The following is a 12,651-nucleotide window of genomic DNA, read 5'->3' as shown; positions in this document are numbered from 1 at the left end:
ACATTTATTAAGATCTCTGTGTGTGTGTGTGCGGGGTGTGTGTGCTAATAATAAAAACAGGTAACTGCCAATGAATTAGTATTGTTTCAGGATTGTTCCTACCCCTTTACAAATGTAACTCATTTATCACAATAGTCCTGTGATATACTATCCCCACTTTACAGATAAGGAAACTGAGGTATATAGCGATTATGCGATTTCCTTCAGAGTCACACTCTAGAAAGGTTTAGAATCCAGGTTGGTCTGACTCTAGAACTCCCAGTCTTGACCAGCAAGATAAAACTGAACAAATAATGTAGATGCTGTTATTTTATAATAGGTTGCATGAAGTCACTCTTATCAGGTAGGGAGCAGCGGGTACTAAAGAGGTTTTGAAGGGACTGAGATATTTAGATTCCAGTGTAATTACCTGACATTTGAGCCCAGCCCTCCCCACTATAAAATTGTGGTAATAGTATACCTGCTATGCAGGATTATCACCATAATTAGACTGAACACGTGCAAAGCTTGGTGTTGAATAACTTGCAGCTTTCTGTTGTTATTTTCATGGTATATCCAAGTATAGCTTTTGTAATTAACCCATCAAATGCCCTAAAGCAGTACTGCTTAGACTGGGGTTTGGAAGCTCCTGGGGTTCCACAAATATATTCCTGAGGAATCTGTGAGTTCTTAAGTTTGATAAACTGAGCGAAAGCATTCCTTGCATTGTGGACACACAGTCATTTCTACTGATTGCTGAGGCAAAAATAGGCTGGCAGGAAACAGTACCTACTTAGAAAAATAATTAGTTCTCTTACACAACAGCTACTTGTGCTGCTCAAACCTGCATAAATAAAGGAACACAAGATGAGGAGAAATGTCACCCGAGGAAACATGGCCCATACAAGGAGGCACAGGGCAAATATAGTGCATGTAGATGCAGCATGGCCAATGCCCAGGATGCTGCATACATGAGGCCCCATGACACGACCAGGGAAGATTCCTGAAAGATGTATACATAGAGTCCCTCACCTCCCCTGAAGGAAATGTAAGCCTAATTTCCCACCAAGGATCCTCACTGGGGCTTTGGAAATAGTACAATGGGAAGCAAGGTGCGGTCATTCCTTTTCCAAAACAAAAAACAAACCAGAAAATCTAACCGTAAGTGAACCTGGCTATACTGCAGATGCAGAGATGCCAACCTCCTGATGATTTCTTACACATACATTTACATGTGCCTTTACTTTCCTACTTTGTGAAAATAAAAGAGAAGAGGGAAGAATGAAGAATGTTTTCCCATGGGAAGGAAAAGGACTAAAGCATCTGAAAGAAGAAATCAACACTGCTCGCTGTAAGTGAATTTCCTTACTAGAGACTAACTTCCAAAGAATATTCTTGATAGAGTCTCTACGGGATCCTGAATGTACACTAATAGGTATTCCATCAGGGGAGGGGAAACAGAAACCCAAGAAAGCTGATGAAGACCTAATTTTTAAAAACCTTCGATTGGGGTCAAGGTCTGAATTTCACAGTAGTTCATATTTTTCTTCAGGTTGTATAATTCCGGCAAGGGGGGAAGGGCCATCTCTTTTACAGGAAAGCTCCGACCACTCCCTCCATGTGACTGTGGCTGTGACTCTGGAACTGCTGCTGTCTAGCTAGCTGCCTGTTAGTCCCCGTCTAAACTTACCTGCCTTTCCCTCCACGGCTGCATTGTTTGGGGACATTGTTACCCGCCTTCAATAAGCTCCCTGGAGCTGACCCTGGGGCAGGCTGCATGAAGCTGCAACACCAGAAGCAGTTTGATGGCAAACAAGGATCTGCAGTCATGGTATTTTAACTTGGGGCTCACATTTGAAGCTCCCTGTGGTTTTGTCCATGCACAGCCCATCACTGTATATTACCTGGGTTTCCTATTGTCAGTCCTTTGGGCCTCTTGGGTTCCACGGTTCCTACCGGTCTGACATAAGTTGCTGTCTTTTTCAAGGCACCTGTCAAGAAAGCACAACATGAGTTTTGTGAACCCCATATGCCCTTTATTTAAAGTCGGACTATTTCAAACATATTTCTCAAATGCAGTTAAATTCTGTTCTGAGGTTTAGCTGTCCTGAAACTCACCGACCGTCACTATTTTTTTGGTAATTTTTATTGGAATATAGTTGATTTACAATGTTGTGTTAGGTTCAGGTGTACAGCAAAGTGAATCAGTTATACATATACATATATCCACTCTTTTTTTTAGATTCTTTTCCCAAATAGGTCATTACAGAGTATTGAGTAGAGTGTCCTGCGCTATACAGTAGGTCCTTATTCGTCAGCTATTTTATATATAGAAGTGTGTGTGTGTCAATCCCAATCTCTCAATTTATCCCTCCCGCACTTACGCCCTGGTAACCATAAGTTTGTTTTCTACATCTGTTACTCTACTTCTGTTTTGTAAATAAGTTCATTGGTACGCTTTTTTTTAAGATTCCACATATAGGGCTTCCCTGATGGCGCAGTTGTTGAACGTCCGCCTGCCGATGCAGGGGACACGGGTTCGTGCCCCGGTCCGGGAAGATCCCACATGCCGCAGAGCGGCTTGGCCCGTCATGGCCGCTGAGCTTGCGCGTCCGGAGCCTGTGTTCCGCAACGGGTGAGGCCCCAACAGTGAGAGGCCCGCATACCGCAAAAAAAAAAAAAAAAAAAAAAAAAAGATTCCACATATAAGTGATATCATATGATATTTGTCTTTCTCTGTCTGACTTCACTCCACTGACTGTCACTTTGAGGGCCTCCCCGGGACCTCTAAAAATCCTGAATCCTGGATATGCCACAGAGTCTATTTTAGGGACTTCCCTGGTGGCACAGTGGTTAAGAATCCGCCTGTCATTGCACGGGACACGGGTTCGATCCCTGGTACGTGCCACATGCCGTGGAGCAACTAAGCCCGTGTGCCACAACTACTGAGCCTGCACTCTAGAGCCGGCGAGCCACAACTACTGAGCCCATGCACCGCAACTACTGAGCCCATGCACCGCAACTACTGAAGCCTGTGCACCTAGAGCCCGTGCTCCGCAACAAGAGAAACCACCGCAATGAGAAGCCCATGCACCGCAACGAAGAGTAGCCCCCGCTCGCTGCAACTAGAGAAAGCCAGCGTGCAGCAAGTAAGACCCAACACAGCCAAAAATAAAAAAACAAACAAACAAAAAAAGACTCCATTTTTAAGTCAGATCTTCCAAAACACACTCTCCCTATTAGGTAAAAATCTGTTTAACTATTTTCACATGATGTGTTAATAAATGTCATTATACTCATAGAGATTACTCCAAGATTAAAGGTCATACTAACCCTTTCAGGTCTCATCAATCGCAAGTGTTCTCAAATGCAGGAAAATCCCTGCAAAGTTGGAATGCTTCTCCAATAACCAAGCAAACATTTATAACTGAAAGATTTTCTTTTAAGGAACTTTCCAGGGGGAAACACCGGGAAGAATTCAAGCACGAGTGCTCATTGCACGCACACACTATCACACAGAGAGACAGTAGGATCTATGAAATTGTTTCTGTGCACTTATGAAAATGGATCAGAGATGACCTGCTGTACTCTCCAACCTTTAAACACAGTTCTCTACATGTGACTGATACCCTAGGCAGGGAACTGAGGCCTCCGGAAGTAAGGAAGCCTGTGGCTCTTATAGTCACTAGAGCTCTCCTGAGAAAGCTTTTCCTGGGGGCCCCGGCAACAGGGCCAGGATGATGAGATTCAAAGCAGGATCACCAGCAACAGTGAGTCAGTTTTATGCAGAAATGAAGCCATGAGTTTAAAAACCGTTGAATACCTACTTTGTGCCCTTTGTGTGTCATCTTGGCTGTCTCTATCCTTGCAGTCCTTTGAGGCAGGTGTAACTATTCCCCATTTTACATACTGCTGAATTCCTTTCCTTGCTTTATTTTTCTCCACAGCACTTTTCCTTTCTAATATACTGTATAATTATTTATTTTGTTCATTGCCTGTTGTTACTAGAATGTAAGCTCCAGGAGGGCAGGGTTCTTGTCTGTTTTATTCACTGCTGCTTTCCTGGTACCTAGAGTAAATGAGTGAGTGAGTGAATGAATGAATGAATGAATGGAGGCCCGGAGAGGTTAAGTGACTTTCCCCTATCAAAATACTAGTTAGAGACAGAGCTAAGATTTGAACTCAGGCCCACGTGCTACCCTGAGACACATCAGTAATGGTAGATGCGAGGATTAGCATCTAAGACATACTCTAAGAAAGAAAACTGTATGGGCATTTATTGAATGGTTGACTAATGAAAAGGTGCATACAGTCAGAGAAAACCGCCAGATGTAAAAGGAGCGAGCAGGAAGGAAATGAGCCTAACTTTTGATCCTTGACATCTGTGGCGAAGGAGCAACATAATTTGTGAAGCCCGGAAATGCCTGGTGGTCAAAATTCAAAGTGCAGACTTTGAATCCTTCAAATTTCAGCAGCAACAGCAAAGCGTGGTGGGCGCGGTCTCCACAACACCCTGTAATATGGGTATGTGGTAGTCCTTGAGGCTCTGTAAAGAGTCAGTCTTCAAATCCTGACCCCACCGTTTGCTCCTGTGTGACCTCAGGCAAATTCCTTAATCTCTGTAAATGAGGATAATTTGCATGGGTTTTCTGAAGACTGACGGAAATATGCATGTAAACACAGAAATCAAGACCATGCCCACCAGGTGGTAAATACCCACTACATACGACTTCTATTATATCAGCTTAGTGTACAGAGTGTTTAAGAGGGGACCAGTAGGGAGAAGTTAGAAGGGTAGCTGGGTATATTCGGTATTTAACTGTGTTAAAGGGTTGTGATCGTGGTCTGTAACAGCACCTGCTTTGCTTGACAGCTGAATTACCATGGATTAAACTGCTTAGGGCAGTTCTTCAGAGGATTTCTCCTTAGACTAGGGAATTTCAGGCGGGCTGTGAGGCATCAAAGGGCGTCTTTGGGATTGAAAGGACGGGGGCCGTTCTGCAGGTTCAGAATTCAGAAAGATAAAAATAATATCAACAGTTAATGACACATCAACAACGTCTTAGGGCATCTCACTTCACCCATTCAGTCATCACAGCGATTCTGTCCTTTTCCGTATGTCAGCGTGGAAGACTACGGCTTAAAAGAGTTAGATGATGTAGTCAAGGTCGCACATTTAGGAAGGGGTGAGGGTACAATTCAAACCCGGGCCGCCCCACTCCAGAGGCCCTTTCTTTATCCCGCACGTTTTAGGACCGAGCGGTCTGAATGCCATTTTATACAGTGTCCTGAGAAGGACTGAGGGTTCAGAAGCATGGGTAAAGCTAAATGTTTCAGGTTTGAGAAGTGTTGCAACCATCTTTCCAAACTGATGCCCAGGCTCAGGTAACAGCACTTTTAAAATAGCGAAGTGGAAAACAATTTCCCTTCTTCCATTTTCTGTTGGAGGTCTTGGGCTGAAAGATTATGCACTTCTCAGCTCCGCTGCAAGGCATCCTGCTTCTCCCCTCCTCGCCTCCAGGTCCCAGTAACAGAAAGGTCTCGGGGTAGGGACATCTGTAACAGGTGGAGGCGGATCGGAGGCGTCAACTCCAGCGCAGGCCTCCTCCAGCTGGAACTGGATGATGTGCAGTGAAATATGGGAGCTCTGTTCCAAGGGATGCCCAAAAAAGGCGCGCGGGGATAGGAGCGCTGCAACTCCCACCTTCACCGAACACGCTCCTCCAGGGGCGGCCTGACTGTAGCAAAGCTCCAAAATTGGCAACCTGGGCCTAGCAGCCGCCTTTTTTTAGCCTACATTCCCCAAACCAGAGAAGAGGCGGGTGACTAAAAATGCAAATTGGAGCGGGGGCGTCAGCAGGCCGGCCCGTGGGTGTGGGGCGTCTGGCTTGGGGAGACCCCGCGACCTCAGGTGCCCTCGGCGGTATCAGCGGTGGACGCAGAGCGCCGCGAGGGCGCTCGGAAAAGCCGCTCCCCGCCGAGCGGCTGCCTCCGCTTCCGCCTCCCCGGCGGCGGCGGCGGCGGCGGCGGCGGCGGGACAATGCGCGCCCTCTTTTCCGCCGTGGGTTAGGGAGGGGCAGCCGGATTAGGGCCCGCGCCTTCCGGCCGCAGGCCCCCATCCTCCACCTCCCCTGCGCGCCGCGCCGGCCGCACACAGGTGGCTTTCCGCTCGGGAGCTGCAGCCCCGGTACTTTTATATAACAACAGAGTTCTGCGCGCCTGGAATGCGTCTACCCGCCGCCGCCGCGGCCCCAGCCCGCCACGCCTCTATCCGGACCCCGCCGCCCGCCCCGCTCCGCCCCGCCGTACCCCAGCCGAGCGCAGCTCGCTGGCCTGGCGAGCACCTCCCCAATTACCTGCTGGCTCTGCAGCGCGGCAGACACTTTCCCCAGGGACTCCCAGCTCTCCTCGGGAGCAGGGGCTCCCGGCAGGCACTTCTCCTCGCCCCACACCCACCCCAGGCCTCTCCGGAGCCCGAAGTCCCGCATCGGCCCTGCGCCGGTCCTCGGCGTCGCCCGACGCCCCGCGCCCGCTGAACGAGGAGGCGGAGGCGGGTGCTAGCGAGGAGCGCAACGCGTAGGAGCGGGCGGTGCTCCGCGAGGGCCCGGCGACTTGCTGGGGAGGGGGTGCCCGGGCAGGGAAGGGGGTGACCCTGTGCGGGAAGTCGGGGGGCGGGAGAGAGTCTCCCTTTTGACATGCCTCGGTCTACAGTAACCAATCGCCGAGCCTTCCAGAGCCCCCGCAGCCTGCAGGCCTTGCGGGAGGACTTCCCCAGGCTTTGCGGATGGTGGGGACAGACGGCCCGGCTCCGTGTGCCCTTGGTACACCTCGCCCAGGCAGCCCTTCCAGGCGGGCTCCTGTGTCGGAAGCTGAGCTAGCTGCTCAGAAATGATTAACGAGCGCTACCCGCCCCCCCGCCCAGGGCGCAGTGGGCGGGGGCGGGGGATTTGGATCCCCGTAACAATGGTTCATAACGCCCTACGCCCCCGGAGAGGAATAAAAGCATCGGACTGCCCAACGAGTTTGTTCCTGCAGTCTCCACTGTTTAAAAAAAAATTAATTAAAACGCTCTTTTTAAAGAAAACGCTTGCTTTTTATTCTCTGGACAACCAAGCATTTGTTTGTTTGCTTGCTTAAAAATGTTTCAACAAAATCCTGGTTTGTTCAAAAGATGTTGGATTAGCATTTAACACCTCATCGGTCACTAAAGCCCGGGCAGTTCACCAGCCCCAACACAGCCTCGGCTAAAAGAACATCAGAGTAAACAGAGCTGGGCTTTTTAAGCTGGCAAACAAATGCCACACACTGCCTAAGGGGGGTGGGGTGGGGGGGTTAACGTGAACTCCAGTCCAAATGAGTTTAAAGGGAATAAAAGGGAAAAAGTCAGCACAAGTTTCCCTAAAGCTAGCTTGCGCGCCCAGGCTTCGCGAACAAGGGCTTTTGTGCCTGCTAATTGCACCATTTGTGCGCAAAAGTTCCGAAGCGAAGTGTGAACTCTCAACAGAAGGAAACATGAGACAACTGAAGTGCCCTGGTTTGTGTGCCCTGCTCCTCCTCCACCACCGCCTCCTCTTCTTTCTCCTTCCTCCCGCCGAGCCCGCTGTTGCAGCTTGTTTGCACTGGGGCTTATCCGGAGCGGAAATTCCTTTCCGTTTTTGTGAATGACAAACTCATTAACAATTCATCAACACAACCTGTTCCAGCCGGCCCGTCCCCACGGCAACAGCCCCTTCCGCAGCGCGCTCATTGGCTGGCCTGGAGAATGTATCCATTGAGACGCTCGCTGTTTGTATCCATTGAGGAGCTGCCTCGCTCAGGGGGTGTGCGAGGCTTCAGTCTAAGGGAGAGTGAGCAAATCGAGGCTTGAATAGTCCTAGGAGAAAGACGCCCGGGTGGATTTGAGGTGCAGTCTTGGAGGGAGGGATTAGGAGCTGCTGGGTTTTTTTTTTTTTTTTTCGTCCCCTCTGTGTAGCACGGAGTCCGAATTAATTGGATTTCATTCACCGGGGAGGAACAAAACTCTCCGGGCAGCTTCATTCAGAGAGATTCATTGACACTAAGAGCGAGCGGCTGCAGCTGGGTGCAGAGGGAACCGCCGGCTTCACTTCTGTCTCGCCTGCCCCAACCGCTAACCGGGTTTGGGAAGGGCGAGGTGGAATTCAACCCCGCTCTGAGAGCGGCGGCTTTGCGCGGCGCGCTCGGCCTATGCCTGCCCCGAGGGGCGTCTGGTAGGTACCCCGCCCTCTCCGGCAGCTAGACCCCCATGATAGATACGCTCAGACCCGTGCCCTTCGCGTCGGAAATGGCGATCAGCAAGACCGTGGCGTGGCTCAACGAGCAGCTGGAGCTGGGCAACGAGCGGCTGCTGCTGATGGACTGCCGGCCCCAGGAGCTGTACGAGTCGTCGCACATTGAGTCAGCCATCAACGTGGCCATCCCGGGGATCATGCTGCGGCGCCTGCAGAAGGGCAACCTGCCGGTACGCGCGCTCTTCACGCGCGGCGAGGACCGGGACCAATTCACCCGGCGCTGCGGCACCGACACCGTGGTGCTCTACGACGAGAGTAGCAGCGACTGGAACGAGAATACGGGCGGCGAGTCGGTGCTCGGGCTGCTGCTCAAGAAGCTCAAGGACGAGGGCTGCCGGGCGTTCTACCTGGAAGGTACGAGCCGGGGGAGCTCCGCGCGGGGGCAGGACGGGGGACACCGGGCTGCGAGCTGCAGGCGGGACGCGCGTGCTGGAAGCGCCCCTGCAGCGCTCGGCTGGCGCTTCTGAGCCGCGCTGCTGCGCCAGGGGCAGTCTGCCGGCTCCCGGCTGCGAACCTCTCGAGTCCCGCACCCGGCGAGCCGGGCCCGCGCGGAATCGACCGGCTTCCGGCCGCAGGCACGGGCCGGTTCTTTCTAACTAGCTCTCCTTCCTACCCGGGATATTCCCCACCATTCCCTGCTTTCTATCGTTCGATTTTGAGTTCAGATTTTGCAGGACGGCAGAGGTCGTTGGGGGTGCAGATTGATACCTTCTAGCTCTTCAAGATATTCGGAAAAGTTGCCATTTTGTGCATTTCCGGATTCGGAAGAATAAAGGTTCCCAGGGGAGGCGGGCCCGTTCGTTCTGTTCCCAAGGGTGCACACTTCAGTGTCTTTCTCTTGTATTTGGCTCTGTGTGCAGGGCGGCTGGAAGGGTTCTGTGGTGTGTTTCTGCGTGAGGCTGCGGCTCTCAAAGCTGTGAAAACTACTACGGGATCTCGGGTTACATGATTGCTTTTCTCGTCCTGGCAGGTGGTTTCAGTAAGTTCCAAGCCGAGTTCGCTCTGCACTGCGAGACCAATCTAGACGGCTCGTGTAGCAGCAGCTCGCCACCGTTGCCAGTGCTGGGGCTCGGGGGCCTGCGGATCAGCTCCGACTCCTCCTCGGACATTGAGTCTGACCTTGACCGAGACCCCAGTAGTGCAACGGACTCGGATGGCAGCCCGCTGTCCAACAGCCAGCCTTCTTTCCCCGTGGAGATCTTGCCCTTCCTCTATTTGGGTTGTGCCAAGGACTCCACCAACCTGGACGTGTTGGAGGAGTTCGGCATCAAGTACATCTTGAACGTCACCCCCAATTTGCCGAATCTCTTTGAGAACGCGGGAGAGTTCAAATACAAGCAGATCCCCATCTCGGATCACTGGAGCCAAAACCTGTCCCAGTTTTTCCCTGAGGCCATTTCTTTCATAGGTGAGACTAATTAACTGTCCTTGCTCAGACTTTTAAATGCAAAATTCCTAACCTTTCCTAGAGTTCAAGCTGTTCATCTTTCTTGCTGCTTGCTAATTTGTGGGACTGCCGGTCTCTGATGTTCCAAGGGCGTTCTTAATTCTGGTTTATCTTCTTGCTAAGAAAAAGTGCCTTTTAACAAGGCTGCAGACCACAGGTGTATTTGAAATGCCGTCTGCTGCTTGACTCTGAATTAAGTCATTTGAAAGGGGGACCATTCGTAAGTAGACAACAGAATTTTCCCACAATCTTTGGACTAGAGGAGGGCCAGATAAAAGTACTCAAGGTAGACAGGAATTCTAGCATGACTTTGTAGTTTTAAAAGACCTGGGAGTCGTTTGAGAATACCAAGTTAGGCGTTGGAAAGCCCTGTGAATGCTAGATGTTGTAATCCAGCTGAATGTTACTGTGATACCGGTTCACAGTGAGACAGTGAGGGTAACCTGAGCCCAGCAGGAAGGACTGTGGGCTGAAAGCCTGGAGAAGCGAATCTCCAGGCATTGTAATGCATTTCCTATTACAAAGGAACTCATTTTCAGGCCATGTCGACATCCTGTTCCTCCTAATGGGCTGTCCCCTGTGACTTCCCTCTCTCTTTTAAAATGCCTGAATATCTCCATTGTTAGCTGCACAACAGTTGGAGAATAATTTAATAGACCCTTGCAGTCTGCTTGTCTGTATAAAAGGCATTCACGACCATATTGCAGGGTTTCTGGTATTCACATGCTGGGGCAAAGAATGCACACATTAAGGAGTTTTTTGTTGGCGGGAACTTAATACAAAAGCTCCCTTTTCAGAAAATATCTGAAATATGTAATTGTGCCCAGTGTACATGTTTTATCGCAGTGATACATTTTCTGCTGCCTGCAGGGCTCAACTGCTGCACACAATTATTTTTTATCTTTTTTATTATTACCATTATTATTCAGTTTTTAGACTGGTCGTTCACAAAGGGTGGTTTTCAGTCTACTGACATTTTGCCTTTCTTTTTTTGTGTGTTTACAGATGAAGCCCGGGGCAAAAACTGTGGTGTCTTGGTGCATTGCTTGGCTGGCATCAGCCGCTCAGTCACTGTGACTGTGGCTTATCTCATGCAGAAGCTCAACCTGTCAATGAACGATGCTTATGACATTGTGAAGATGAAGAAATCCAACATCTCCCCCAACTTCAACTTCATGGGCCAGCTGCTGGACTTCGAGAGGACGCTGGGACTCAGCAGTCCCTGTGACAACCGGGTCCCAGCACAGCAGCTCTATTTCACCACGCCCTCCAACCAGAATGTCTACCAGGTGGACTCCCTGCAATCCACGTGAAAGGCCCCACACTCTGGGATGTGTCCGTTCTTCAGCAGTTTCTCTTAGCAGCATCAGCTGGGCTGCTTTCTTTGTATGTGGCCCAGGTGTCAACATGACACCAGCTGTCTGTATTAGACAAGGTGACCACGTGTGGAATTGGTTATTCCAAAGGGAGAGATTTGTTCCATTCTCGTTGGAAGAACAGGACCTGCTGTATAGATACAGGCAGTAGGTTTGCTCCACACCCATGTGTACAGCCTACCCCTGCAGGGACTGGGATTCGAGAACTTCCAGGTATATAGGGTAGGACCAAATGGTAGGGTAGGAGCATGTGTTTTAGGGCCTTGTATGACTGTTTCCTTTTGCATCTGGAACTGACTCTATATTGTCTTCAGTGAAGACTGACTCAATTTTGCATATAGAGGAGCCAAAGAGAGGTTTCAGCTCTGTATTTGTAGTATCAGTTTGCAAAAAAAAAAAGAAAGAAAATAAATAAATAATCAATCAAATGAATCTGATACTCCATTTGATTATTGTAAATATTTGATCTTAAATCATTTGACAGTGTTCGTTTGAACTGTGTTTGTTTTTCCTTTGATGGGTTTAAAGGAAATCATCCAAAGGGAGAAAGAGCAGTATGCCACTTCTTAAAACGATTGAAACTTTTGCTCTTTTCTAATCCAAAGGGTATATTTGCAGCATGCTCGACTTTACCAATTCTGAATGACGTTTTCATGGACACTTACGATCACAGAGACCTTGTTATGGTGCAGTCTTCAGTGTCTTTCATATATCTTCCTTGTGACCTTTTCTTTTCTCTTAACGTAGTTTGACTCTGCCTTACTTTTGTAAATATTTTGGCTTGTGTTGTCTCAAAGGGGATATCTTGGAAAGACACCAAAATCATGGGCTCACTTTTTTTTTTTTTTTAAACTTCAGCTGTGCTAATACAGTATATTACCTCTGTACAAAATTCTTCAGGGAGTGTCACCTCAAATGCAATACTTTGGGTTGGTCTCTTTCCTTTTTAAAAACAATTTGTGCGAAACTGGAAGCGTGTGTGTGAGCGTGGGTACCCATTCAATAGGCGACACGCATATGATTGTGAAGGAGGGAGACAAGTGGCTCCATTATGTTCATGGTGTAAAGTTCTGAGCTGAAATTTATTATAAGAATGTAAAACCTTAAGTTATTAATAAATAACTATTTTGGCTATTGAATGTGTATTTTTTAAAAAATCTCTCCTTAATTGTACTTACATGTGAAGTGACACATTTTAGGACTTTTTCAGTTGGGGATTGATATTGGCTTGTAAAGTACATGTAGGAATAATGGGGCAAAGTTCTCATCTTTTAAGCTATTTCCAAGAATTTTTCAGGTGCATCTTTGGCTTCAAATAAAACTGACATAAGGGATTGACTGTCATTCCTATGGATGATACTTAATACGAAGGGAAGAGAGTGATTACATCATTCCATTGGACAATACTTCCTAATAAGTTCTGGCTTACTTAGGAAAATTGTAATGCTCTTGAAGAAAAATGAAGTCTCAGAGCACAGCTTGCTGAAGTCTAAGATTTGGATATTCATGAATAGTCTTAAAGGGGGGGCACCAGAATAAC

General features: G+C 48.8%; 1 protein-coding gene across 2 annotated transcripts; it reads left to right on the top strand.

Moving 5' to 3' along the window:
• The first annotated feature begins 8,146 nt into the window (after positions 1–8,146).
• DUSP6 (dual specificity phosphatase 6) lies at positions 8,147–11,843 on the top strand. 2 transcript variants are annotated; one of them, XM_079715246.1, is made up of 3 exons: positions 8,147–8,642; positions 9,259–9,696; positions 10,741–11,843. In XM_079715246.1, the coding sequence occupies exons 1-3, from the start codon at positions 8,243–8,245 to the stop codon at positions 11,046–11,048; spliced, it is 1,146 nt and encodes a 381-aa protein (XP_079571372.1). In that variant the 5' UTR covers positions 8,147–8,242; the 3' UTR covers positions 11,049–11,843. The 2 variants fall into 2 exon arrangements, with proteins under 2 accessions (XP_079571372.1, XP_079571373.1); XM_079715247.1 differs by lacking the exon at positions 9,259–9,696.
• The last annotated feature ends 808 nt before the right edge of the window (positions 11,844–12,651 follow it).

Source organism: Hyperoodon ampullatus (assembly GCF_949752795.1).
Source record: "Hyperoodon ampullatus genome assembly, chromosome: 11".
Lineage (NCBI taxonomy): Eukaryota > Metazoa > Chordata > Mammalia > Artiodactyla > Ziphiidae > Hyperoodon > Hyperoodon ampullatus.
This window is presented reverse-complemented; position numbering and strand designations above follow the sequence as displayed.

Coding starts and splice junctions, on each gene's coding strand:
- DUSP6 (XM_079715246.1), top strand. CDS start 8,243: ATGATAGATACGCTCAGACCCGTGCCCTTCGCGTCGGAAATGGCGATC. Junction 8,643..9,258: donor CCGGGCGTTCTACCTGGAAG/GTACGAGCCGGG, acceptor TCGTCCTGGCAG/GTGGTTTCAGTAAGTTCCAA. Junction 9,697..10,740: donor TGAGGCCATTTCTTTCATAG/GTGAGACTAATT, acceptor GTGTGTTTACAG/ATGAAGCCCGGGGCAAAAAC.